The sequence below is a fragment of the Notothenia coriiceps genome, unplaced genomic scaffold (assembly GCF_000735185.1).
Source record: "Notothenia coriiceps isolate Sejong01 unplaced genomic scaffold, NC01 NC01_scaffold00034824, whole genome shotgun sequence".
Classification (NCBI taxonomy): domain Eukaryota; kingdom Metazoa; phylum Chordata; class Actinopteri; order Perciformes; family Nototheniidae; genus Notothenia; species Notothenia coriiceps.
The window spans coordinates 104,135-131,011 of record NW_011367525.1 but is presented as its reverse complement, the minus strand read 5'-3'; the positions used below and the strand labels follow the sequence as shown (position 1 = coordinate 131,011).

General features: G+C 40.9%; 1 protein-coding gene across 1 annotated transcript; it reads left to right on the top strand.

Moving 5' to 3' along the window:
• The first annotated feature begins 296 nt into the window (after positions 1 to 296).
• LOC104962453 (MICOS complex subunit MIC19-like) lies at positions 297 to 26,877 on the top strand. Its single transcript, XM_010790889.1, has 5 exons — positions 297 to 344; positions 1,453 to 1,536; positions 10,820 to 10,890; positions 23,008 to 23,143; positions 26,247 to 26,877. Exons 1-5 carry the CDS (start codon positions 312 to 314, stop codon positions 26,268 to 26,270), a joined length of 348 nt encoding a protein of 115 aa, XP_010789191.1. The 5' UTR covers positions 297 to 311; the 3' UTR covers positions 26,271 to 26,877.

Genomic DNA, 26,877 nt, shown 5'->3' with positions numbered 1-26,877 from the left:
TCAGTGCTGGAAGCAAAAGCTTTAAAGCATGGCTGCTTTCCATAGTTTGAATTTATGTAACTGATCATGTGTGCATACAAAAATCATTTGTAGTCGTAAACCATACATGTATTGTGTGTGTATGCACTGGTGTGTGTATAGACCAGTGCAAGAGGAGATAAAGGGTATGAAGTGTGAGTATTCAGGCAGAACAGTGTGGCAGCCAGTCACCCCTGAATACTAAACCTTTCCAAATGTCACTTTGAAGAAGTTCATGGATGAATCAGTGCCTCTTTACACTCTTTCTCTGCTTCTCCTCTTGTTTTTCCACAATGCCTCCCTTTCTTCAGGAGATTGGGCTGAAGGTAAGTCTAGAGGTCTTTACCTTCTTCTCCCACACTCTACAGTTCTCTCACGCTGTTTCTGCAGGATAGAGTCAAGGGTTTCTTTTTCCCCTTTCAGCTTCTCTGACATATTACTTTTCTTTCCCACCTGGTATTTCAGCTGCTCCATATTTTAATGTTCCCTTTTTACAGCTTTCTAACTCCAGATGCTTTGTAGAATTATAGATATAGCATATATATATTATATATATATTGTTTTTTACTTTCTGGCTTTATTAACAGCAGGGAGCTGTAAGACACAATGATTTTGACTAGGTCCCAGAGTTAACTGTCCTTTTTTTAATAACATACGTCTTTTAAGAATACCACAAAAGTTTCTCTTTAGTAAGTCCCAATAACAAGTCTATGAATCCTATAAATATGGGTTTGAAAAAAGGTAAACTTCTTTTAATTTTATTTTATATTTAGAGTCACTGTCGTCTTTCCCTGTGTGAAGGTCTGCTTTTTCCTCTCTTGGATCTGATACATCCAGGTCTTATCTGTCCTGTATATCACCCGGAGAAGCAGCCTTACGTTTAGTGAAGGTCACAGTAGAGGGGAGGACAGTGGAGATTGGTAGTTCTGGGTAGATATATACACCAGACCATGGTTCGTGCTGAGAACTGATGTTATCCTCGTGGCCTGATAGTGCTTTGGCTGAAGAGTGAACAGGAGAGGACAAAGAAGCACATACAATACAAGCCAAGGCATCATCACTCTCACACACAGGTGTATTTTCAACATTTTAGGCAAAATGTGCACATATTCCCAGGTGCAAAAACCCCTCATATACCTCGTATTTACATGCTGGCAGGTGCAGAACACACATCATCAGACATTATACGATATAAATCATTCACACATTGTTCCTAAGTATAGCCCGTAAACAGAAGGCCTGCGTTGTGTTATAACACGTCTCTTCTTAATATAAACTCATTATTTGCCTCTCTTGTGTATAGTTGTTTATGTGTGCATTAGGTGATCCGTTAGATGAAATTGTCAATGCTCCACTGAGCACACATGTAATGTATTCTGGATGTGGAGCCATGTATTTATATTTCTGTGTGTGTTTTCATTTGTGTGTATTTAGGCCAAGCAGCTGGGGGCCAGGGAAGCAGACCTAAAGAAGCAGGATGCTTTCTACAGAGAGCAGGTGGCCCGGCTGGAGGAGAGGGTAAGACACTTTTTTAACCATACAACAACCTGAAAAGGCCTTTTTATGTTCACTGGTAATATTAATTTGTAACCCAGCTTTCAAAGATAGGATCTGCCAGGTTCTACAGAGAGTGGTAAATCAGTCTCCTATTACAGGGTTGTGGTCTTAAGATTGGGAATGTCGATACAAACACCTTTTAGACAGCACAAACCAACTGATAGCTGACAGGCTCTTGTGAATGCATTGCGCATGCTTTATGTAGAACCATACAAATGTTTACTAAACCTTGCATGGAAATCAATTAATTTCAGAGTTTTTCTCTACATAGAGAGTAACTACAATAAGGATGTTTAAAAAGCTAAATAATAAAACAAAACTGAACCGTAACATTTAAGAAAATACAAAGATCGAAGACACAAAAAGTAAAGCAAAAGAAAACTTTCCATTTTACAACAGAGGACAAAAGAAACACTCAATACCGCATTATACAGCCACCAAGCAAGATTACATCATCACTAATGTTAAGAATATGCATCATGGACTGCAGCTCTGGTTTATGTGCCTGGGGTTTTATAACCTTCTTCTATTCATGTTTAATGCTTGAATCGACACATAGCAGTGCACATAGAATAATGCACACAATTCAGCCAGCATTCACAGAGAGCTCGGTCACCACAGGGCTCAGCCTAAGTACAGTCTCACATATATTCCTTCTCTTCATCCCCCTGCCCTACTGTTTTTGTTATCATCCCTCAACTTTAACTCTGCATGCGTTCCCCAGTGTGGTCTGCATTGCTCTCTCCGTAATTGTCTCTGCTGCTCTTTTGCTCTCTGGCGCTCTTTATTTCTTTTAATTTCTACCCTCCGCCTGAAGGATAAAGGGTTACATCTCATTCATCCCTGTGTGAGTCCTTCTGTCCCTGGAAATGACACTACCCTGATGGTCCTTGTCAAACCAGTGTCCTATGGAGGGGGACAAGGGTCAGCTGCCAAGCTTTGCCAACTTCAAATCGCAGCTCCATGCTGGTCCCAGGGAGACCCAGGCGTCCGCCTGCAAGGCGGGCCACAAGGGTCAAATGCCCTCTTAACGTGTGTAGAGAGGGTTATGCTGCTCATGCTGCTCTCAAATCATACGTGTATCTTAGGAAGGATATAACGCCCAATTTAATGTGCTTAAAATGAGGCTGTCATGCTGGGAAGGAGTTTTATCCCCTTTGGAGAGAGCAAAAAGTCAAATGCTCCCTATAGTGGTAGCAAAGTGAACATTTTACAACATTTGTGAAGCCAGATATTCACTGAGAAAGAGGTAGGCACTCACATATTCTTGTTCTTAGGAACTTATGGGAATCCAAGGATGCTAAATATCACATCAGTGTTATGGGAATTAAATATACTTTTGTTTTTACTTAACGTCTTCTGAGCTGTTTGATCAAACAGCCCATAATAATTAAACATGCTTCTTTAATATGTTAGTATGCATTTGTTAGTTACCATTAAATAAAAGAAGACAGTCCACCTTTTGAGTCAATAGAGCGCACAAATTGTCATTCCTTCACTGAGAATGAATACTTAAGCCAAGCCAGTGGGTATTGAGTGGTAGTGGACTTCTGTCAGTAATTGGAAGTGCATTGGTCTGTGCAACTCTGGTTGGGCAGCGGAGAGGAGAGAAGCCATTGGTTGACATTAGGGGAAGGTGGGAATTAAGAGATGGATCATTAGTAAAGTAAACAACTTTACCGACTTTTCTTAGCAGGTCGACGGCATGGCAAAATACCTAAAAATGTTGCAATATTATGTCATGCAGGCATGCTCTCTTGTTGCTCTAATACCCTGGAGATCCATCCTTATACCTGAGCCTCTCTTTCATCTCTTCAACTAGTGTTTTGTTATTGCGTCTTCGCTCAGTGTAGCTCGGCTGAATCGCCCTCTAGAGGAGCAGATGTGAGCGCTGATGGTAGAAGCGATGAGTCCCAACTTACACAGGCATTATCGACTTCAGGCACTGACCATCCATCAGTCACGTTGGCCACTTGTCAATATTCCTTAGATCAAAGTGTCAACAAATCACCTTCACACCTCAGAGAGGGGCAGAAGATTGAGAAAGAAAGAAAGGGAGCGATGAAGAGCCAAGTAAAGAGATACTGTATTGAAGACAGAAGCTAGCGGAAAAAAGAGGAAACTAGAAATTCGACACCAGGAAAGACAAGATTGAAAAGGAGACAGGACAGACAAATTGGAATTGTACCCCGAAGGTATCACATGGAATTATGATAAAGTGACATTTGTGAGTGAGTGAGGATAAGAACTAGACAAAGACTAAAGTCAAAGAAAGAGACAGAAGAGTAGTATCAAAAAAGATCAAATGTCACCGAATGATAAAGAACAAAAGAGTAAAAGAAAGGTTGAAACAGCTCTCCAACCATCACTGAATACATTTTAAAGAAAAGCTGTAAGTCATGTAAGACAGTGAATTTTCAATGCAGGAGTGTGAACAGTGTCTTATTTTTTCATGCCTGCAGAGGAATTAAAAAATCATTCCCACATTTTTTGTATTTGCTAATTGTATCAGATTTATGGCCCTATGGAAACACAACACAGCAGAAGTGGCGACCATGTGTGCGTAATGTGTGATTCTGCTTGTAAGTGAGGATCAATGGTGGGCATATTGCATGTTGTCTTGCTGTGTAGCGAGCCGCTTGGGACTCCATAGGGGGTGCAGTCTGTTTGGACTGTGTTAATAACGCTCCTTTTTCATGTTCCCGCCACAGTGCTCCATTTGGCACTCTCAGCATTGCATCAGTCCATGATCCCTTCGCCCAACACAATCCCAGCAGTATACCAAAGTCAGGGTTTTTGGCATGTTCTGCACCTCACTCAATCACTGTAACTCTCACTTGGTTAGTGACGTCCACTCCAGAAGCTAAATACATATAGACAGTAGAGAGAGCAAATTAAGGAAGATACATACAGCTCAGCAAAGCTCAACATGCAGCTTACAAACAGATAAGTATGTATGAAAATAGACAGAAAAACTGGACAACAAACATACAGTATCCATATCCGGGTCAAATTTGTACTTTATGTCATGCATAATTCTTATATGAACTTAAATAATTAAACTGTGAAACCAAAACGAACCATCGCCTTCACATCAAGGCTGATTAAAATATTCATGACTGATGGGAAAAGAAACTGTCTTACAATAGTCTGTAGCACCCACAAATGTGTGAGGGTGTTGAAATAGGGTATGCCCACATGATAAACTTATGAACAATCATAAAGTAGACTCTTGTGTCACTTCAAGGATATATATAGCTGAAGACTATATTGCCTGACATTGTTGAGCATGTCAGGTGATGCTGTATGGGTGGGCACGGCAGTGAACAAAGCTGTAGTTATTTCATTTGGAGGGTACTGCTAGCTTAATATTATCTCCCTCCACTCCTCCCTTTGCCTCAGGATTCCCACAGCCAGCATCGTGCACACCAGCACAAAAAGGGAATCGGAGAGAGAAATATAAGTCTGATATATATTACATGTCTGTTCCAATCCAACATAGCCATTCATCAGAGGGGCTTCCAGTGACAGGCCATCACCAGGCTCCCAGGCAGCTCAGCCCTCTGCTGCTGCCGCCGCTCATTGGGGCCACAGCCACCAAATAACCGCTGCAAACAATATCTATATATTTATTACATTTTCACTCAATACCTGCCCTGCTGTAAAACAATCTCATATTTAACAATCAACTAGCCATTGTTTTTTTTTTTCCTCGACCATGTCTCTTTCCAGGCCCCCCTCCTCGCCACATCTGTCTTTCTATATATCTCTCCATTTTCCTTTCTTTTTTCTTGGAGTGGTGTTTTTCCCTCCATGCTTCAATTTCAGTAAGGATTTTTCTTCTCTGTTTTTTTTTTTTTACTATCTCTCTTTTCGCCTTGTATATCGATGAAATTGGATTTTTCTGCTCTCCCATGGAGGACAATCACTGCAGCAATTGCCATCTCATAGCAAAGTTCCACAGCTCTGTGAAAAGAAGAAATACAGAGGAAAGAGCCTTACAAAAACCAGTAATAGCTTCTATCTCTCTATCTCTGTCTTGGTATCTTCATCTTTTCCTATGTCTGTCATTTCTATATCCCTCTCAGTCTATTGCCCTCTGTCTCTTTTTGCTTGTTGTCTGTTCAAATGTAACCTAAACTGAAAACAGGTGCTTATGGTTTGTCTTGCTGCTGTATTGTAGCAGTTAATACATCTTTTTAATTCTCATTCACCACGAGGCGATCAATGTAGTCGCTGGAGATTGTCTGTTTGCTGTTATAGCCGCATAATGGGATTCACAGGGATTTAATGGGTAGTCTTTTCAAAGAGTGGTGATTTCACAACAACAGAGAGGTACATTTTGTTTATGTTTAAAAAATCCGACAGCAGGGATGATCCAGAGGCAAAAATAATAATGTAGAGATACAACTTTTGAAATGTGAGCTTAAAGTGTTCAGTGTTTTCTTAAGACTTAAGAAAAGACTGTTGATTTACAGTATCTAATCATAAGTCTGCTATAGTATTGTATTGAAAAAATAAATGAGGATTGAACTCATTTTACACAGGCTTACAAGGACAATAACTAAAGAAGTCAAATTAAATATATATTTAACATTTGGGGAAATATTCATCTATGCTAAATACGAAGCTGCAGCCAGTTAGCTTAGCTAAACACAAGTAATCACTTAAGCCACGTATTTATCAACCTGTAAAGACTTAAGGAAGCAACTGAGGCAAGATTCTGTCTTGATTAACAATCGTGAAACAACAATGAGTCGTTTTTACACTTAAGATCTCCCCTTAAAATTGGAACAGCCAACATTTGGATGTATTCATCAAATGTATAATCATCATATGTAAAATTCAACTGTTCTACCTTAACATATGGTTAGAGATGTTGTTGCCTATTCGCTCTCCTTCTGAGCAAGTTGCACTGAGTCACACAGCAGAAGTCTTATTTTCAGAACCACAGAACATGTTGAACATGGTGGGGTTTCTCCCCATTCCGGCCCTCCTGCTCAGCAGCAGATAAGAGAAAGGAGCCATCAGGACAGGGAGTTATTTGTTGTGTTCATTAAAAATGTGTGGCTTTTCCTCTAAATTGCGCTGGGGCCTGCGTTGGGGTGCATCTTCTATCTTCTCCATATCGCTGCAGTGCATTAGCACTAATGACTTAATTTGTCTGAGACACCCCCCACCAGCATTTTGTATGGCTCCAGATGAGCCAGAAACCTAGTGAAAACAAATAGAGTCAATAGGATGAAAACAAACAGAAACACTGTTTAACAAGGTTGTGGTTGCTACACATTTTGTTAGTCCATTTTGTTAGTCAATTGACAAAGAATAGCTTGAGAGCAATCGAAAAAGCTCTTTGTGAGACTTGTGTTAACCAAGTCTTGTCTCACTGGGCTAACAAAAAGGTCAGGGTTACTCTTGAAATCAGCTGGGGCAACAGCAGGAAATCATGATTTGACAACACTCAGTAATCACACAAATGACACTCTTCACTGCTCTGTACAGTGAACGAGCGAGTTTGTGAGTTTGTGTGTATGTATATTGAAAGGTCCTGCTATCATTGTCACACATGGCCTTTTGTCTTTCCAGGCGTATGTGTGCACTGAAAAGTGCCATTTAGGCGTGTATTATTACCTACTTAGTATTCTAAACAGAGACCCAAATTTGTCTCTTTCCAACTCTCTTTCCGTTAAAATGGTTGAATCTCAGCACCCAGGAGAAGTCTTATTCTTGCGTCTTTAGCAACTTAAAAAAAATCTCCAGTTAGTCTTTTTATCTGTTTATAAGCTTCTCTTTGAAATACTTTTCTTAGCTCTTGACAGTTTCTTTGTCTACAATGAAAACCAATTGATTCAAGGCCAAGAGGGCACAGATAGAACAGCAGCTTACAAGTTAACTCTTAAACTTTGGGCATACTTCTTTATTGGGTTTAACATAGAAACTAATGTCTGCCTGAGGGATAGTGCAGTGGATCTGTTAAGTATTAAGACCCCTTTATATTTTATCAAATTATTTTGGTTTATGCATTTCAAGAAGGATATTTACATTTTTTCACGTTTCCGTACACAATCAAACCTTCTGCAAATAAATCCCTGAACGTGCATCTTAAATTTGATGGAAGGCGTATTAGAGAGCATGACTTAACTCACGGGACATGGGACCCTGCATAGGCATACATTATTTACATTTGATACATGTGGACTTGAAACGTCTATAAAGTATATATTGTACATGTATCTTGATATCTAAAACCCTTTTTTGTGTTTTGTTATGGAGAGCAGTTTGCATTTTGATGTCAGAAATATAAATGATTTTGTCTGTAACTACTGTATACAGTATATGTACAGTGGGGGAAAAAAGTATTTAGTCAGCCGCCACTTGTGCAAGTTCTCCCACTTAAAAAGAAGAGAGGCCTGTAATTTTCATCCTAGGTATACCTCAACTATGAGAGACAAAATGAGAAAAAAAAATAATCCAGAAAATCACATTGTCTGATTTTTAAAGAATTTATTTGCAAATTATGGTGGAAAATAAGTATTTGGTCACCTACAAACAAACAAGATTTCTGTCTCTCAAAGACCTGTAACTTCTTCTTTAAGAGCCTCCTCTGTCCTCCACTTGTTAACTGTATTAATGGCACCTGTTTGAACTCGTTATCAGTATAAAAGACACCTGTCCACAACCTCAAACAGTCACACTCCAAACTCCACTATGGCCAAGACCAAAGAGCTGTCAAAGGACACCAGAAACAAAATTGTAGACCTGCACCAGGCTGGGAAGACTGAATCTGCAATAGGTAAGCAGCTTGGTGTGAAGAAATCAACTGTGGGAGCAATTATTAGAAAATGGAAGACATACAAGACCACTGATAATCTCCCTCGATCTGGGCCTCCACGCAAGATCTCACCCCGTGGGGTCAAAATGATCACAAGAACGGTGAGCAAAAATCCCAGAACCACACGGGGGGACCTAGTCAATGACCTGCAGAGAGCTGGGACCAAAGTAACAAAGGCTACCATCAGTAACACACTACGCCGCCAGGGACTCAAATCCTGCAGTGCCAGACGTGTCCCCCTGCTTAAGCCAGTACATGTCCAGGCCCGTCTGAAGTTTGCTAGAGAGCATTTAGATGATCCAGAAGAGGATTGGGAGAATGTCATATGGTCAGATGAAACCAAAATATAACTTTTTGGTAAAAACTCAACTAGACGTGTTTGGAGGAGAAAGAATGCTGAGTTGCATCCAAAGAACACCATACCTACTGTGAAACATGGGGGTGGAAACATCATGCTTTGGGGCTGTTTTTCTGCAAAGAGAACAGGACGACTGATCCGTGTAAAGGAAAGAATGAACTGGGCCATGTATCGTGAGATTTTGAGTAACAACCTCCTTCAATCAGCAAGGGCATTGAAGATGAAACATGGCTGGGTCTTTCAGCATGACAATGATCCCAAACACACCGCCGGGCAACGAAGGATTGGCTTCGTAAGAAGCATTTCAAGGTCCTGGAGTGGCCTAGCCAGTCTCCAGATCTCAACCCCATAGAAAATCTTTGGAGGGAGTTGAAAGTCCGTGTTGCTCAGCGACAGCCCCAAAACATCACTGCTCTAGAGGAGATCTGCATGGAGGAATGGGCCAAAATACCAGCAACAGTGTGTGAAAACCTTGTGAAGACTTACAGAAAACGTTCGACCTCTGTCATTGCCAACAAAGGGTATATAACAAAGTATTGAGATGAACTTTTGTTATTGACCAAATACTTATTTTCCACCATAATTTGCAAATAAATTCTTTAAAAATCAGACAATGTGATTTTCTGGATTCTTTTTCTCATTTTGTCTCTCATAGTTGAGGTATACCTAGGATGAAAATTACAGGCCTCTCATCTTTTTAAGTGGGAGAATTTGCACTATTGGTGGCTGACTAAATACTTTTTTGCCCCACTGTATATGTGAAAAAAGGTCTCTGAATCCATTGCAAACCCTTACTGTCATTCCAAATGAATAGGACTCAAATGTGTATCAGACCTTTTGTCAGCATTGTCATGTCCCATCTTCCTTTAGCTCTACAACACACAACTATTGATCTTTTCAGCAGTGCAGCTCATTCCTATTGATCTTTTCTGAACTATGATGAATGTCCTCCCTGCTGGAAGGTTAAGTCAGGGCAGTTGGGACCAAAAGGCTTAATTTGTCACATTTCTAATGTATCTGTAATTTATGCAAGATGATGAAGTGTTTGGTTTCCAGTAATGTTGATGGGTTGGCTGGCTCCTGGGCTCTGTGCTTTGTGCATGACAAATACTAAGCCTAAGGTTATTGTCAGGCCTTTACTAAGGCACATATAGCTCACAAATAATTGCTCTGTTTTAGCATAAAACCTTTAACTGTCAAATATGTAAAGAAAATATTGTTCTGCTTGTGTGAAGTGAACTTTTTAAGTGAAGGTATTAATGGAGGTATTACTATCATTCAAGTTGAGTACCTGACAGAAAGGCATTGGTAGACATTGCATGTTTTTTTCCCCCTGGATCGAAACCTCATAGGACGTTCTGTCAAGCCATCCATCACACTTTACCACCTCTCACCATTTGATCATAAATGTGCATAACAGCCACTGAGGGCTGACAAACCAGATCTTCTTGAGTAGTATAAATGGTGTATGTGCTATGTTATATGGTGGTGTTTGAAGAGGTGATTCAGGTTGAGGGGTCCAGCTACAAGTTAATTTGCTATGGGTCATTGGAGACTTATGACTGGTGGTCTGTACGCTGTTGACTAGCGACCCTCTGACCTTATAGGATTGCTGCCTGTTATTACAGCAGTCGTTTGAGAGAGGATAAGCACAAACACACACTCACACAGATGCCCAGTCTGATTTCATACATCCACGCATATACTGCCCACTCTCCACCTGTAGACCAAGTTAGCTTCCATTTTCTGGACAAAAGGCAAACTGGTAATAGACCTGTTCCCCTAATATCCCTCTCCACTAAGATGTAATGGAGTTTGAGTGGTGGTAGATCAGGCAGGGCTGTGCAGGCTCGGCTGCACTGTAGACAGGGCGATATCATATCTGAACTTTCACGATTCAACACTTCGCTGAAATGTTTCCTTTTGCTTAAATAGCTTTAACTTGAGAGCAGGGAAGATGGGAATAAATTGGATAGGCTTTTTTATATGGGAGATTACAATCACTGTTTTATGCATTTATCTCACTCACTGGCTTTCTTTGTGTCTCTCTGCAGAGTGCTCAGTTCTACAAGGTCACCACAGAGAACTACCATAAAGCTGCCGACCAAGTGAATGCTAAGTTCAGGTGAGTTTAAACACTTTCAATCCAAAGTAGATCAAGGGTTTTAACTCGCAACAGTTTTTCATTTACCGCCAAAAATAGAACTCTGATTGTTGCTTTCCTTAGCTTATTTATTTATTTTGCCAAAAATCCCATTTTTTTCCTGGCATAGAAGATAAGAAGTCCATGTGGAATAGTAAATAAATACAGTATTGAATTATGCTAGCCACTAACCTATGTCTTTCAATCAGGATCACATTAGCACGGCCCATTAGCTGATGTTGATGATGTTGTCCACTGATAAGGCTGATCGCATATTAATAATAGCTGACAGGGCGCTTCTCGTGCCCTTTTAATGTTTCTGTGTTAGAAGAATATTATTAATTCTAATTTTCAACTAGACATGGGTGAAACAGCATTATGAAACCAGTTAATACCACATTAAGACACAAGCATAAGATAACCTTTGTGCTGCAGAAAATAAAACTTACATTGGCTTTAAAATAGGTTTGACTCATTTGCTGTAATACAAACGACCTACCACTTGCAATCTAATAATTGTAATGATGTATTTTAAACCTATTTTGATTCAAATTGCATTACAGTACCATGAGGGAATGTATGATCCTGACTCTGATAGTTCTACACTCACTATTATTGGAAGCACATGGAGTAGACACACCTTTCAGTAAAAGGAAGGGGTACTTCATTGTAGTTATTAACAGAGGAGGTAATAGCTAACCAAGCAGTCATGGGTGTAGCACATCTCCGACACATATGTGTAACTTAAGAGGAAGCAGAATCCCTCTCCATCCGTGTTCCATCTGTCTCCTTAATAGGAGGCCATTAGGCTCCATAGTAATGTAGGAAAAGTGGAGGAAGAGACGGCAGGAGGTGGGGCAAGATGGGCCCTGGCTCTGAGCTCTTCTCCAGGGAGGCAAGGCTAATTGTGTTAGCTTGTCATTAGCCAGCGCTAACACCGGGATCATTGTCTCCCTCCGAAATGCTGGAAACTGATTAGCCTAGCCCACCAGGGGTTTAGCGCTAGACTCATGGAAGCCGAAGCTGAGACTTCCCAAATCACATTAAAGAAAAACTGGAATAACATTAGCTCAAAAATGACAGTGCTAACTGCCAGCGAACGTTGAGCTAACGTGCGGGTAGTCATGTGACACAGGCCTTTGCATGAAGGGCAGTGATTGGCTGATTGGATTATAGGAGGTGCATTAGCAGGGCTGTGACTGGATTACAATTGTGGAAAGGTAAAGGAAGGGGGGGTTATCTGCATGTGTGTGTGTGTGTGTGTGTGTATGTGTGTGTGTGCTAATGAAATAGCGGGAAGGTCTGGTGTTACAAGACAGGGGCAGGGATGCATTGAGGGGATCAGAGCGGAGGGTTAATTGGATTTAACAGGGAGTGTTTTGCCCGTCTTTGTTTACGTTCATGTGTGATGATGTATGTTTGGATGCACTCATCTGTTGTGAACATAATGCATGTGCCTTTCCTCAAAGCTCTCTCTTCCTCTCTCTCTCTCTGAGACCATACAGAGATAAGATGCTATCTGTGTTCTCTGTTGAATAATAACAGAAAAATATTTTGTCTCACACAGGCTTTTGATTTCCTTAAAGTTGAAAATGTCCCCCAGAGATAAAAAGAAAAAGAAAAGGAGATACAAAAAAAATGAAAAGCCTTATCCATACTTGATAGAATTACCATTTGATATGTTAATGTGAGGATGTTATAAAGTATGGGAGATGACATCTTTCTTATTAGAATGTCTTCATTTCCCTGCTCCAGCTCACGTCAGTGCGTCTGTAAAGAGACTGATAGTACTCCAGGGATTGATTAGTGTTAAGGCTGATATTAGGCTACGGTTTAGTGTAGTGGAGATGATGTGTGGGACCAGAGGGGGCTGCCTGTCAGGGGTTATGTATATGTACTTTTGGAAGTTTTAATTAGGGCTACTGTGTGGTTTGTGTTTACAATATAAAGTCAGATCAGTTTTGAATTCCATAAGGCCAAACTGTTATTTCTTTGTGACATCCATGTCAGGAAAATCAGGTCTCTCGACTGGACGACATTTAGGAAGAGTGAATGTGTCTAGATAACGCCACCTACTGATCTTATGGCGGCTTTTTGGGTTGATGCGCCATAATATTCAACATGGGAACTCATTACTCAGGACCTGAAAAGAAAAGTGGAAATACATTCTTTGTAACAAAAAAAATAATTCAGTTAAATTACACTGAGGTTTCATGGTATCAGTAATAGTATTGCCTCTTTGGTTAACTTCGGTGATACACAAAAGTTTGAACAAAATAGGCTTCAGCAGGTAGCCAGTGTGCTATATGTTCCATTCTTTGCTGTTTGGGCATTTCCCCTGGTGATGTTAAAATAAATAATTTCAAGTGTGAGGGGAAGGAACTCAAGGGGGGGGGCGCGTGTGCGTGTGTGTGTGTGTGTGTGTGTGTGTGTGTGTGTGTGTGTGTGTGTGTGTGTGTGTGTGTGTGTGTGTGTGTGTGTGTGTGCAAAATATGAGATTGTGACTAGCTGATAGCGTACGTCTGCAGTAGAGCTGTCCCCTGACGTTTTGCTGCAGTATTCCCGTCAGAGTTTTGAGAATGATGGCGCTCTCCCAACCAGAACGCAACTGCATCACTGTGACATCATTACATCTACTCACAAACACACACGCACACACCACACACACACACCCCACACACACACACACACACACACACACACACACACACACACACACACACACACACACACACACACACACACAATAGCCGTATGATGAATACTAATGTAAGAAAAAATTACAAAATAATTGTATACATAATGTTTCATAAACTCATTAATGCCATGAATATTTTTATCATTTTCAATGTTTTTTACCCCACAAAATGATGGACACTAACAATATCGTCTTAGATTAATATTACCAAATGCTGCACAAATTGTAAAAACGACATAGTAACCATGGATCATAAACTGCAGGGCTTTCAACAACACACTTACCATTTGGTGAACAGCTCTTCCACATATATGTAGAAATGCACACCATATAACAGATAATGTGATCCTATGGTGTGTTAGACATACACAGACACTTAAGAACAAAGCTTTTTATTCACTTGTGACACTGACTGTAGATAATAGCTCACAGTTGCCAGTGGAAAGGAGGCTATCTCTCCCTGCATCTGATTTATATCCTGCCACCTTCACCACCAGTTGTTTATCCAAGTCTGATGCATTATCACACTGTCCAACACTGAATGTGTGACCTTTGCTGCACCACATGTATGTAAAAGAGCATATGTGTGTGTGAGGATGAATGAATTAGAGCCAGGTCACATATATGCATGTCGATATTTGCTGCGAGTGTGTGCGGGTCTCCACGGGCTATAGTGACCCAGTGGGGCTTTAGTTTGAAATGCAAACTGACAGGCATGGAGGAAAATGATGGATGTGAGATTATGCGAAAAGATGGGATGGGATGGGGAATGAAATAAAAGTGGTCCTAAAGCTCCTGTCAGTGTTAACCTTTGGTGGGGCTTTGGGCTTCTTTGTTGAAGCTGGTCACTGTTGGTTCAGGGTCCCTACAGGATTGAGAAGAAACGGGGACATCGTATATCTGTGAATGTGTAATACTGAAGGATTGAGACCATCATCTCTATGTCTCCATCTCACTTCTTAGGTCACACAAAGTTGGATTCCTCTTAGCTTTCAGCCTTGATGGTGGCATTTGTGATACGATCATAAAAGAGTGTGTTTTCATGCTTTTCTATTTGTGACTGAGAGTGCATGTGTGTGTGTCCAAGCTGAGCGTTTTTTAGTTCCCCCCCTATACAGTGGGCCATAGAGAATAATATCTCATTTGAGTCTGTCACTTCACTGTCACTCCTCTCCTCCCGCAGGCTACACACTCACTCCCTTTGTCTGTTGTTTATTTTGTAGTTCTTTTGAATACATATTTTTTTAATTTTATCCAGTTGACAATAACAGCAGCCACACCGTCGTCGCTTCATCTCACCGCTCATGCACGCAAAGTTGGAATGAGGAGGCGTGCCGTGGAGCAAAGCTTGTTGAATGGCTCGTTGTTTTCCTTCAGCTCAGGGTCAAGAGACCACACCTGTCTGTTTTCTCCTCCATAGCATGTTGGAGAAAGTAGATCCCACTCATTCCTCTTTAGACCCCTTATAACCATAAACATTATGAACCACTTTATTGTATCTGCTTTAATACATTTCACAATGCTTGTTGAGTATAAAATGCCGCATATTTCAAACATGTACTCTCTAAAGGAATTCCTATACTTTGGTTTGCAACACTATTCTTTCTGACCTTATATAATCACATGTTACATGACCCTATGCTAGATAACAAACCGACACGTGTACATTCATGGTACAAATATGTCTTTAAACAAATTCAATGATTAACTCAGTAGCATGGCCTACAACACTTGATCATGTAATAAAGATAACTCCAACACATCGACAGTGATGCATTAAACCTAATCTCCACTGAGTTCACAACTTGGTTCCTATAGCGAACATTTTTTCACACATTTATTTAAATGTTGTACAATCCATTGCTTCTTGCAATAAAGACATGGACACAAAACCTGTAAGTCCTGTGCAACCTAATGCAATCCAACACATGTTCCTGCAAAGAAGCATTGCAAGACTGTTGCATTTGTTTTATCTTTCACATTACTGAAAGGGATAAATACGCTGGGGGAAATCCAGAAGGCTTCCACCCTACTGCCTTAATATCTAAATAAAGTGTAAAGCAATTCCATTTTCTTGGCAGTGCTCCCGTTTGTTTAAGCCAATAAATGTCCCAAAATGAATGAAGTAATGATTTATTGAGGTTTAATTAACTTTTTATTAATTATTAAAAAATGACGGGGATTCATTTAGAAGGAAAGTTTTTGCAAAGCACTCCAGTCGTATTGGCAGAGATGTTTTTCTGTGAAGTCCGTGAGGCAGGCAAGACTGAGTAGCGCGTTGACCCCTCTTGTCAGGTGAGGGCGAACCTTAATTCTGTAGCTAGGCAACGCAGGTGCAGGGACACGATGGTGGTCAGCTGAAGAGACAGAAGTCAATAACTGCTTTAAAAGCTCTTCTATCGGCCTTAAGAGCTTCACTGTGCTGGCTGCAAAAAGCACACACAATCCTAGCCTCCTGCGTGGGCGCACACACTAACACACACACTAACACACACACTAACACCCACACACACACACACACACCTTTTAGTGGCTGAGTCAGTGACTTTAGAGCATTGGAAATGGTTGGTTAAACCACTCACAGCTTTCATTCCTTTTTTTTGTGTTCTTCAGGGATTTTTCATATAGTGAAAAGCACAGTGGCTGGAGTGATGGAACAGGAAGAAAGTGACATGTAGCATTTCTTAGAAAAGCTGAAAAACAGCACTTCATGCTTACCGATCACAAAGCAGTGCCAGTCTCTGTTTTGGATGAACGTTGTTTTTAAAGGTGTCTTTGACGAATTAGAATAGCTGAATCGGTACATCTTTTACCTGCATTTGTTTGTGAATAATCTTGTCCTCCTCTGCTTAAAGCCACCAGTCCCTTGTATTAGAGTGTATAAGTAGGGTCAGAAAGGACACACACTCCCTTTATTTTTCCTCTAACACACTCATCCTTCTTTGTCTCCCTCGCTGCTCACTTACGAACAGTGTTTTCTGTCTTAATTTAAATCTCTCTCGCTCACTCCCATCTTTGTTATTGTCTTGTTTTGCCTCCCTCGCTTTCTGCTCACACTCTCTCCCTCCATTCTTTTGCAATCTTTTATCCCAGATGCTTGTCTTGATTCTCTCTCTTTCATTCCCTTCCTCTCTCTCCCTTTCTCCCTCATTCAATCTCTTACCCATGCTGATGGATTTCACTGCAGGGGGTCACTCAGGTCTGCTTTTAAAAAGCAGCGTGAGCGAAATGTGTGTCATTTTTCTCCTTAACTGGATCATTTGTATTTATTTACCCCCCTCGGTACTGACGCCTGCCTTAACTAGAGAGAACATGAGGGCTTTTTAAGGGGTAACCGGCACCCACCCCTTAACCCTATTAACCCCTAAGTGGACCCAAATGATGATAAATAGAGAACATGGTGATTGGGAACTCAATCTGGTGGCAGGCGAGGGTAATCCATACTGTCTAGAGCTGCACTGTGTGTGTGTGTGTGTGTGTGTGTGTGTGTGTGTGTGTGTGTGTGTGTGTGTGTGTGTGTGTGTGAAAGAAGGAGTAAGAGCATGGGTTCGGGGGATAAATACTGGCAACATGTGTGAAATATGACCAAACCAGACCATAAAATGGCTACCTATGTTGGCAAGTGCTTTTAAATCATAATAGAATGAGAAGTCCATTAGTAAAGTCCTGTAGCAGCTCAACCAATGGCCTCTGGGTTAGGAGTGCTTGAAAAAGCAGACATTTTCCAGAATCCGCTGCAACAACTCTGTTGCATCAATTTTGTATTTATTGTTAAAGATTCATGCAATCCATCAATACATCTTTGACAACATTTTGAGTAATGTTGAGAAGGTAGAGAAATGTATTGAATCTACATATTTATTTGGTAATAAACAAAACACCAAGTATCAAAGACTGTCAGGTTTTAAACACGGGTGGAGCGGGTAATCTTGTTTACTTATTCTGTTAAAGGTTTCGTCAAGTTTTCAGCTTTAGAGACTTTGAGTTGGTATAATCTATTTAGAGATGTTGTTTTGTCAGGTGCAGTTTGGCGTCAAGAATTCCACCAAACTGCTCCCTCGTTGAATGAAAAAGGTTTTATGGAGTTACAGTAAATATATCAAAAAAGTCTTGTTTCAGCACGATAAAAGCACACTCAGTTTATATTATGTAAATGTAGCTGGATGTAGCTAAAGCCTATGTATCATTGCCCACCCAGTGCTTGCCAGGCCAATATGTTATGAAGAAAAATACTGAAACTTGCAGTTGGATTGAAAAGTTTTACACAATTTTCTGGAGACATTAAATATTTATTTTTGTATAGGGACAGTTGCTATCCAGGGAATGGACATAGTCTGTTTGTCGGCATGCCTGCGTGTCTATCTGTGTGTCTTTGTTCGGATTTATAATGCACCTCAAATTATGACAGATGAGCGTACATGTTTCCAGATGTGCCTCACACTTTGTTCAACTATTGAAGCATGTTTTCCCCTAACGGAGATCTATGAATGTCATTTCACTGCACTAGCTCTACATTGTCACAGCAGATGGTAGTCATGGTCAATATAGGTTAGTGTGAAAAATGTACTGACACTGTCCCTTGCCCAGTTTATTGGCATAACACATGCATATTGTATGAAAATCCCAACATCGATCTCAATACAGTCGTCCCCCAACTTGCAGTCAATACATTCTTTGACAAATGGAGCTGTAGCCATAAAGCTATCGGAATATGGAAATGTGCTGAGTCGTGCAGCGGGGGGCTTGAAAGAAGGGATTGTATTAAATGATATAGGGACACCTTGAGGAGGGAGGGAGACAGTGAGAGGGAGTGAGCAGGTAATCTGTTCTGCCTTATTACATGTTAAATGGGACACGTTCACCCTCTCATATCATTTCTGCCCCTCCTCTCAACCTCGTTTCCTGTTCCCTCCTTAAGGAGAACTTCACAAAGGAAGTGAGCAGAGTGCCTAGAGAGTGTTTCGCAGAGGCTCTTCGTCTGCTTCTCCTATATCGCTCTTTTTTTCTAAGATTTTCTGCAGTCTTTCTCACAAAAACACCTCTCTTTCTTAAGATAAGATCATATTTGCTTTATTGATGTAAAAGGCATTGCACATAATGTGAAAATAAAGAGTAGAAAATAAAGTAACATAAAATACAAACATCTCAAGATGGAAAATAAAACATAACTAAAAAGTAAAATATGCACATTTTGACAGTGAAAGACTATTTATCATATAAACAAGGGCAAAATGACAGCTAACCACATTTAAAAGTAGGATAAGTGTGCAAGGAATAGCATATTAAATGACATCTAAATTTAAAATATACAGATTGAAGTCCAGTCTTACTCATATCTGCCTCTCTGTCCTTGTTCTTCTCTTTCTTGTTGTCTCCCTTCCTTCCTTTTGTTATTTATGTTGCAGAGTACCTGTAAAGTACATATCTAAAGCAACCGCCATTTCATTCCTATCAGCGGATCAAAGCAATAGGGATTTACTTGGTATATATGTGTGTGGTGGGGGTGGGGTTCATAAGGTGTTGTTATAGAGATCTTTACTTCTACAGATGGCATGAGGCGAGACCCCTATATGACTGTTTAGATTGACTGTCTCTGGGGTACAGGGGTGCAGCACACACACACATAAACACATATAGGGAAAATAATAAACAGTTATATCTGACTGGATGTCTCTATTTGTTTCAGTGTCTCCTGCTACATGCAGTTTTATTAAATATCCCATGAACCTCTTGGGGATAAGGGAGGGAAGATAGAGATGGTAAAATGGGAGAGACAAAGTGTGGAGGAATTGATTGGCAATCTTTAGAGCTGTACAATAATCTATACGCAGCGGGAGTGTCACCAGCAGGGCTTATATCCCTATGTTGGGTCATGAGATTAATAGCAGGGGTCAGGAAATAAGAAAGAGATGAGCTCTGCCATAATATAATTCTGTTTTTCAGCCTTTTTCTCTGTGATCATGGAGTCCTTCTCTACCAATAACAGACTCAAATACATCACAACGTGTTCACAGGAATCTAACTTAAGACCAAACCAGGGCTGGAAAAAATGTCAAAATGCCTCTAGCTTTCTTTTTCATTTCCTGTAAATCATTTAAATATAGCTATTTAAAAAAAAAAGAAAAATTGGTTTTGCTTCTGGAGTGATACAGTCTTGATGTTTATGAACGCCTTACTCCTCAGGTTACAGGAACTGGATGATTGATGTTTTTGAATTTATTTATTAAGCACACACTATGATTCCCACAGTAGAATAATCCGATGTGTATTCAGTTCCAGCTTTTTGCTGTTGATATGTATATTGCCCTGACTTGCTGTTCTGTACACTAGAAGAAAACAAGATTGCCTAAAACTGAGTCTTTCACTTATTTGTATTCAGATAACTAAGGCTTGATAACTGATTTGAAAAACAAAACACTGGTACATTTCATGAATTTAGGGTAAACGAAGGGGTCATGTTGTAGTGGTTGTGGTGTATAACCTGAAATGACATGCATATCGTGTTTGCATCTGCTCACCCTGCTGCATAGCACTACAGCCTTAACACTATAGTTAATGACATGTGTTACTGACCTGAGATCTTGGGGGGGGGGGCTGCAGTCATTCCCCAGCAGCTCTGTGGTTGTGGTTGGCTGCAGGAATTTAATGTTAATCTTAATGATAGATGATAGAGGATGCAGCGTGCCGCCACAGAGTGTATGTGACAGTGTTATTGTCTCCATGATAAACTCAACCAGTGTCTTCCTGCAGAGAGAAAGCAAAAATAGAAGTACCACTGTCTTCTTCCTCATCAAGAAATGCTCTTTCTATCAACCCCCCTCACCCTCTTCCTCTCCCTCCCTTCCTCTGTCCTCTTTTCTCTCTCTGAGGCCATTACTGGTGATAAACACTGTGGTTTGTATCAGCAGGATGCACCTGGTATTAACGCGAACGCTTAAGAAAGTAATTAGTGGGTGTATGTGGCTCCGCTCGTCCCTGTAGATGCCCATAGGCGGTGTAATGAATGAGTGCCAGGATCCATAGGAATAGGATGGCAGCGATTTCTGCTAGCACTGCTGTCATCGTTCAATACCCCGACGCAGAGCAATGGCCTTGTCATGCCTCCTAGCAAATGACTGAATTTCTCCCCAATGGATCAGCAAATGCAGAACCTTATCCACACACCCAACAGCGTTATGTTCCAGTCTGCGCTCAAAGTGATAAGACATAACGAGGAATCAAACAACTTTTGGGGAAATATGCTTTTTCACTTTCTTACTGAGGGTTAGATGAGAAGACGGATATCACTCTAATGTCTCTACAGTAAACAAAGTAGTTACTGTACAACCACAACATATTTAGAAAAGCCTTACATGTATACGGCTCTGTCGATAGGTGAGAAAATTAGTCTACCAGCGACCTTTCAAAACCTTTATTTATCCAGGTAAAATCCCATTGAGATCAATGATCTCTTTTTCAAGGGAGACCTGCAGCAGTAGGTTCCACATGAAAACATAAAAACATAAACAACAGAAAAACAAAAGGACATCATACAGCAAAATGTACAGGGATTACAATTGAAATATCTATCCACATGGACAGGTACCAGCAGCATCTGATTTTGTAGCATCCAACCGAGCTTTAAAAACATGTAGTGGTACTAGCTTGGTTATTTTCCATTCTTTTTGCAGACTGTTCCATGTTAGTGGAGCTGCACATTTAAGGACCTTAAGGATCACATTGGTCCCAGTCTGAGACTAAACTAAGCTGATGTAGCTTCAGATTTAGAAGAGTGATATTGATCTCCTCATGTAAGCAAAAAGCCAACAAGAGTGTGTCCCAATTAACCATTTCTACCTTTTGAAGTGTTCCTTACTAGCTCCAGATATAATATGTGTTACTCTGTTTGCCTCTGAGCATTGTTTTTGATGGGGAATGATAAGGTATATTGATTCATCACATTACAGTTGAAAATATGGAGAGCACATCCAATTTGCCACTAACATGCATTTACAAGGACTATCGATTTTTCCGGCCCCCTTAACAAATATGACCATGTGGTGATGCACATATGTACACATGCACACACTGCACCCGCTTCCTGCTGCATTGCACCCTGGGTAATGACCCATGCTACCAATCTCCTGCTTTGTATCCAACGGGAGGGTAATTTCTCACTCCAGGGGGCAAATCAAACATCTGATTCTGACTACAGGGGCTCGGATTCACCCCCAATATTCCTTTGAGATCTCCGGAGTTGCTGACGGGCAAATTCCCTTTCTCTTTCACACCCATGCGCTCCGTTTAGTGAGGCAGATGGAGTGTCCTGAGCACTGGTGTGAACAAAACGATGACACCGCCATTAGCATAATAGCCCTAGCATGCACATGTGTCGTCATTATGGATTTTTATGCGGTGTGGGAAGAGACAGACAAAAGCAGTTAACACTGGGGTAGGCACCAGCGCTGGTGGTACATCCCACTACTTAGATTAGATAAAGGATCCAACTATTGCATAGATATAACATAAGAGTCCCATTTAAATGCACTGAAGTTTAGCGTTGCATTTCCCATAAGAAGGGCCAGCAGCTGGATCAGCTAAGACTGCAGCACTGAAGCTGTAACAGACCTCAAGGACAGACCTGGGCGTGCTAAGCTAGTGATGTGTGGCTTGTAAGCAGACATATTAGCATTCACAATATACAACAACAACCTCCTTGTGGAAGCTGAAAGATTGAATTTGCCATTTAGACCACTCCAAGGTGACAGCAATGCAGTCTGTAAATGGTTCACTCTTTCAGGCAGCCTTTCTGAATCAATGGATGGATTTACTACTAGCCAGTAGGGGATCAATACTCTTGTCCGTGAGGCCTTTTTAAAGCGTTTCTTAGTGGTAAGACATAAGAACAGAGACTAATTTAAAGGAGTGTATACTTAGCTTTCCGGTAATTTCGACCTCATCATCATTATCATCAGCACTTTGTAGCAACTAAGGGTTGTTGCATCTTGAGAATAAACCGATGCTCTTTGTTGTTTCCCCTGCATTATGCATTGATTTGCAGAGTTAGTTTGTGTTTCATGCAGCGCAGATCAACCTCCTTTTTAGGGCATGGACTCTCTTGAGATAAATGACCATCCACCAAGCCCATAATATGTCTGTAATCCTCTTCTCTTGTTTTTTATTTCTATAGCTCATACGTATTCTGTCAATCTTTCTGAATTGCCCATCCTTACACATTTCCCTTCATTTTAAGTCCACGCTTGACTCTAACTCACACATTTATCTCTGCCTTTTCTTACGCTTTTATCCTTCCCCTCCACCCTTATCCCATCACACTTTTTTTTGCAGCACCCTGCCCTCAATTTTAACACCATATTTTCCCTGTTTTCACACTATTTCTCTCCCCTTCTCCCCCCCCGCAGGCGCTATGAGACGTACCCTGTGTGTGCAGACCTGCAGGGCCAGATCCTGGCGTGCTACAAGGAGAACGTCGGGAAAACCCTCAACTGCTCCAATATAGCAACCCTTTACCTACAGTGTGTCAACAACACTAAACAGGTGCGTGTTTACTGAACTAATCTCATTTATTGTAGGTCTTATCTTATGTAAACATAATTTCGTACACTAAGCTAGCATATTTTGCATATGCATGTTTTGTTGTGTGTTGAATGCTTATTAAATAAATGAGCGTGTCTTTCTGTGCGACTGTACTTTGCACGTGAGGAAAATACATAAAACATTATAATTGTAAACCCCTCCAAATTAACATGTTTTTTTCTGTCTGATAAGAATGACAAGTGTGTTCATGCACCCTCATGGACAGATGATATGTAAGTTGTAGCGCCTCCTGATCCTTTGGTGTAGCTTTCAGTTGAATCGATGTGTGTATTACAAAGTAGCCCCATGTGCGTGTTAGTTACACGTCATTGGGCCCATAGATGTGTACGGTAGCTACAGTTGAGAAGCCATTCCCTTTTTAAATGTCTAAATTAATTATTGTAATACACACATACACGCTAGCATCCATTTACATGTACTGGCTCCTGGCTTTTAGACAGGAGAATATCCTTTCCGCTGGGCGACTGGCGCCTGAATAAAGCTCACTCTAAATAGCCAGTTTAAACCTTCTGGTGTATTTCCATGATACTTGCTGACACAGGCGTTCCCCTGACTGTCTCTGTGTGTGTTTTAATGTAATAAGACCAAGGGAGTAGCTTCTGCTAGTTGGGTACCATTGTCCTCTCTCCGTTCTTTGCCAAGTGCAAATGTTTTCCCGCCCTCCGTCTCCCACGGTCACACACTGTATGGTAATAGTAATGTCACTCAGGTTGATATTAACTTGATTCCCCCTCCCTCACTTTGCAATATGTAACATCACTTTGCCCCCAAAAGGCTCAATTTACATTCATAGAGCTTTTCTATTAGATTTTTTTTACAATTGCATTGTGAAATGAGGAAAACTGAGTTGTTTTTTTTGTCTATCCTTCACTCTCGTGGGTATTAGTATTAGATCTGAACGTAAGATGCAAGCAGATTTTTAAGCTATACATCATGTAAATTACAAAATGTTTTATTCATTTTGTGGATGTGTGTGCGTGTGCGCTTAACACGGACTACCTGTAGCCTCGTCAAGATTCAGCAAGGGTGCGTTCACAGTCCGGATGCTGTTATGATCTTGTAAATTGTTTGGAAGCAAGCCTGCGACGATATGTTAATCTGCTTGTGTTTATCACCCCGAGGCAATCACAGCACACTCCTGTTCGTCTGCGCTTATCTGTGTAAGACTTGCTTTTAACGTCATTAGGTGCAGAAAAATAACAGTTCTATGATAAGGATTTAAAGGAATATTATGCAGAGTTACAAAGCTGACAAAACAGGGCGAAGGAATGAAGTAGGAATGGATAGTAGCTGATGGTGGTTGGTGATTAGGATGTTTACACAGCTTTATCAGAGCCCAGCAGGAAGCTGCTCTGAGAACAAATGTCAAAGGACGTGACTTTGACCTCTGGAGGTCACAAGATCCAAACGTGCCCTCAAAACACCGTCTCTCATCTCCTCTCCTGTCAAAGACTCTTGATAACATAGGTCATCCAATTTTCAGCAAAATCTCTTTCACCTTCTTCGTCCTTCCTCTTCAAATCTTAAATTCCACTAAAAGCTGCTTCACCATAGGTAAAGATGGAGATGTCAAAGATAGCATTTTGTTGGGGATAAAAACCCAAATCTCCCTAAATCTTAGTTTTTTTTATTGAACCCTGAACTAAAGCCATCCAAATACAGGCGTGGTCACCCCCCAGCCTTTGTCACTGATAATTAGCGCTCTTATCTCCGGTCAGTGATAACATCTAGACCCACTTTCGCTCTCTTTCAGTGCCCTCTTTGCCCTGTCACTGTCCCTCCTTCACTGCCTCTGTCCAACCCTCCATCACATTTGCCCCAGTCACATTTCTAATGCATTCAGCACTTAACAGGTCCAGATAGCATACAGTGAGCAAGAGGCAGTGGAAGGACAGATAAAGTCTCTCTTTCTCTCTCGCTCTGTGAATAAGAGTTTATCATGGAAGACAATCTCTCATCCACTGCTTGCCTCCTCATTCCATATTCTCGCCGCATGACCGCCTCCTGCTCCCTATCGTTTCCTTCTCCACTTCATTTTTTAGACTGACCCTTCCATCTCCTTTTTACTTTCTCAGGGCCCACGAGAGCCCTGTTTGGGGTTTCAGAGGGCGTTGTGCTTGCAAAAGGATCAAAGTGAAAAAAGACCTGCATATAACTCCAAGGCATTCATCATTTTCAATCATAATCAATCAAAATCACTCTTGATAAAGCATATCAAATGTAATGATTGAATTTGTCCTTTTACTTTTATTTTAAACAGTTAGTGACTCAACATGTTGATATTGCAATAAGAAACACACAATAAGGTTAGTCTAGGTGAGTCACACGTAAAATAATGTGAAAAGTGTCTGTTGTAAACAACCATAACAGTTCTGTATTGTACAGAAGAGTAGCTCCGATCATCCCTAAGCTCAGAAGATATACCATATTAAAGTTATCTGATGTAATTGTGTTCCCCATTCTCAGCCCTTTGACATTGTAGATAAATAGAAATGATAAAAAATAAGGCCCATTTCCTTTAAACTGGAATTACTCATATCTTCAAAGTCTAGCTTTTTACAGTGGAGTTTAGGCAGATCATTAGTGCACTAAATAAACAGAAATGAAACGTTATTTATCTCATGCCACTATTAAGTTGGTCGGTAAGGAAGAAGACATTTCTCTTTCTCACTTCCTGTCCAGGTTACTCTCTTCCTCACGTCCCTCGTTCCGGGTCCTTCTTTTCTTTCTTTCCCAGAGTTTCCTCTCAGGCACTTTTCATGCAGTGGCCCCAGCTGCAATAGGCCAGTTCAAATGGTTATTGACAGGGAGTGCTGGGGATTTGTGGCTGCACTTATCGCTAACATGGAATCCACTGCCCTCGGGTCTTTTCTCCACTTCTCCAACTCACTCAATCCTCCACCCTTTTACTGCACTCTCAAGCCTCCCTCTCTCCGTCTCGTGTCTCCAGTGGGACATAATATACTTCTCTTCTGTTGGTTTGTCTATTAAAATGTTTTTTTATGTCTCTCTAATGCTCTTTTCTTTCTGTTTTTCTCTGCAGAACAAGTTAAGAACAGGGGGCTAAGACGGAGAGAGAGACACAGAAAGCAATGAAGAGTTTATTGTGTGGGATTAATGATTATCGACCGACTGTCAAACAGACCAAACCGGAGTGGAGGAAGTGAGGTATGAGTCAGCACCAAGACACGCACCCTCAAAAACCCTGTGGAGAACCGGACCGAACCAGACCACAGGCACCGAACACAGCACCCTGATAGAGAAATAGACACTTACCCCTCTCTTACCTTCTGTCTATCTCTCCTGTGAGTAAGTATGGAGGCACTGACACTGTCTTCCATTTAGTAGAAACAGCAGCGACGGAGCTATTCCCGCTGGAAGGACTGTAAAATGAACCGGAACAATCACAAGAAAGCAAACCACCTCTGTTACACACCACTTGGATCAATCCCCTCCCACTTCAGCACTGATAGGAAATAATAATAAATGTCTATGTTGTTGTCCACAATTCATTGTTTTCCTGCTCCTATTGCACTTCCCTCCACACTTCTGCACATCTGTTTCTTCTTCATGTAATGTTAATAATGTAACCATCAGCGTGTTGAGCGTTCATCCAGACCAACACTTGTGACAATGTCTGATCAGAAGTAATAAAAGACGAAGCTATGCAGGAA

Excerpts from the sequence above, each read along its gene's own strand:
- LOC104962453 (XM_010790889.1), top strand. The coding sequence starts at position 312 with ATGCCTCCCTTTCTTCAGGAGATTGGGCTGAAG. Across the intron at positions 345-1,452 it reads TTCAGGAGATTGGGCTGAAG|GCCAAGCAGCTGGGGGCCAG; the intron begins GTAAGTCTAGAG and ends GTGTGTATTTAG. Across the intron at positions 23,144-26,246 it reads GTGTCAACAACACTAAACAG|AACAAGTTAAGAACAGGGGG; the intron begins GTGCGTGTTTAC and ends TTTTCTCTGCAG.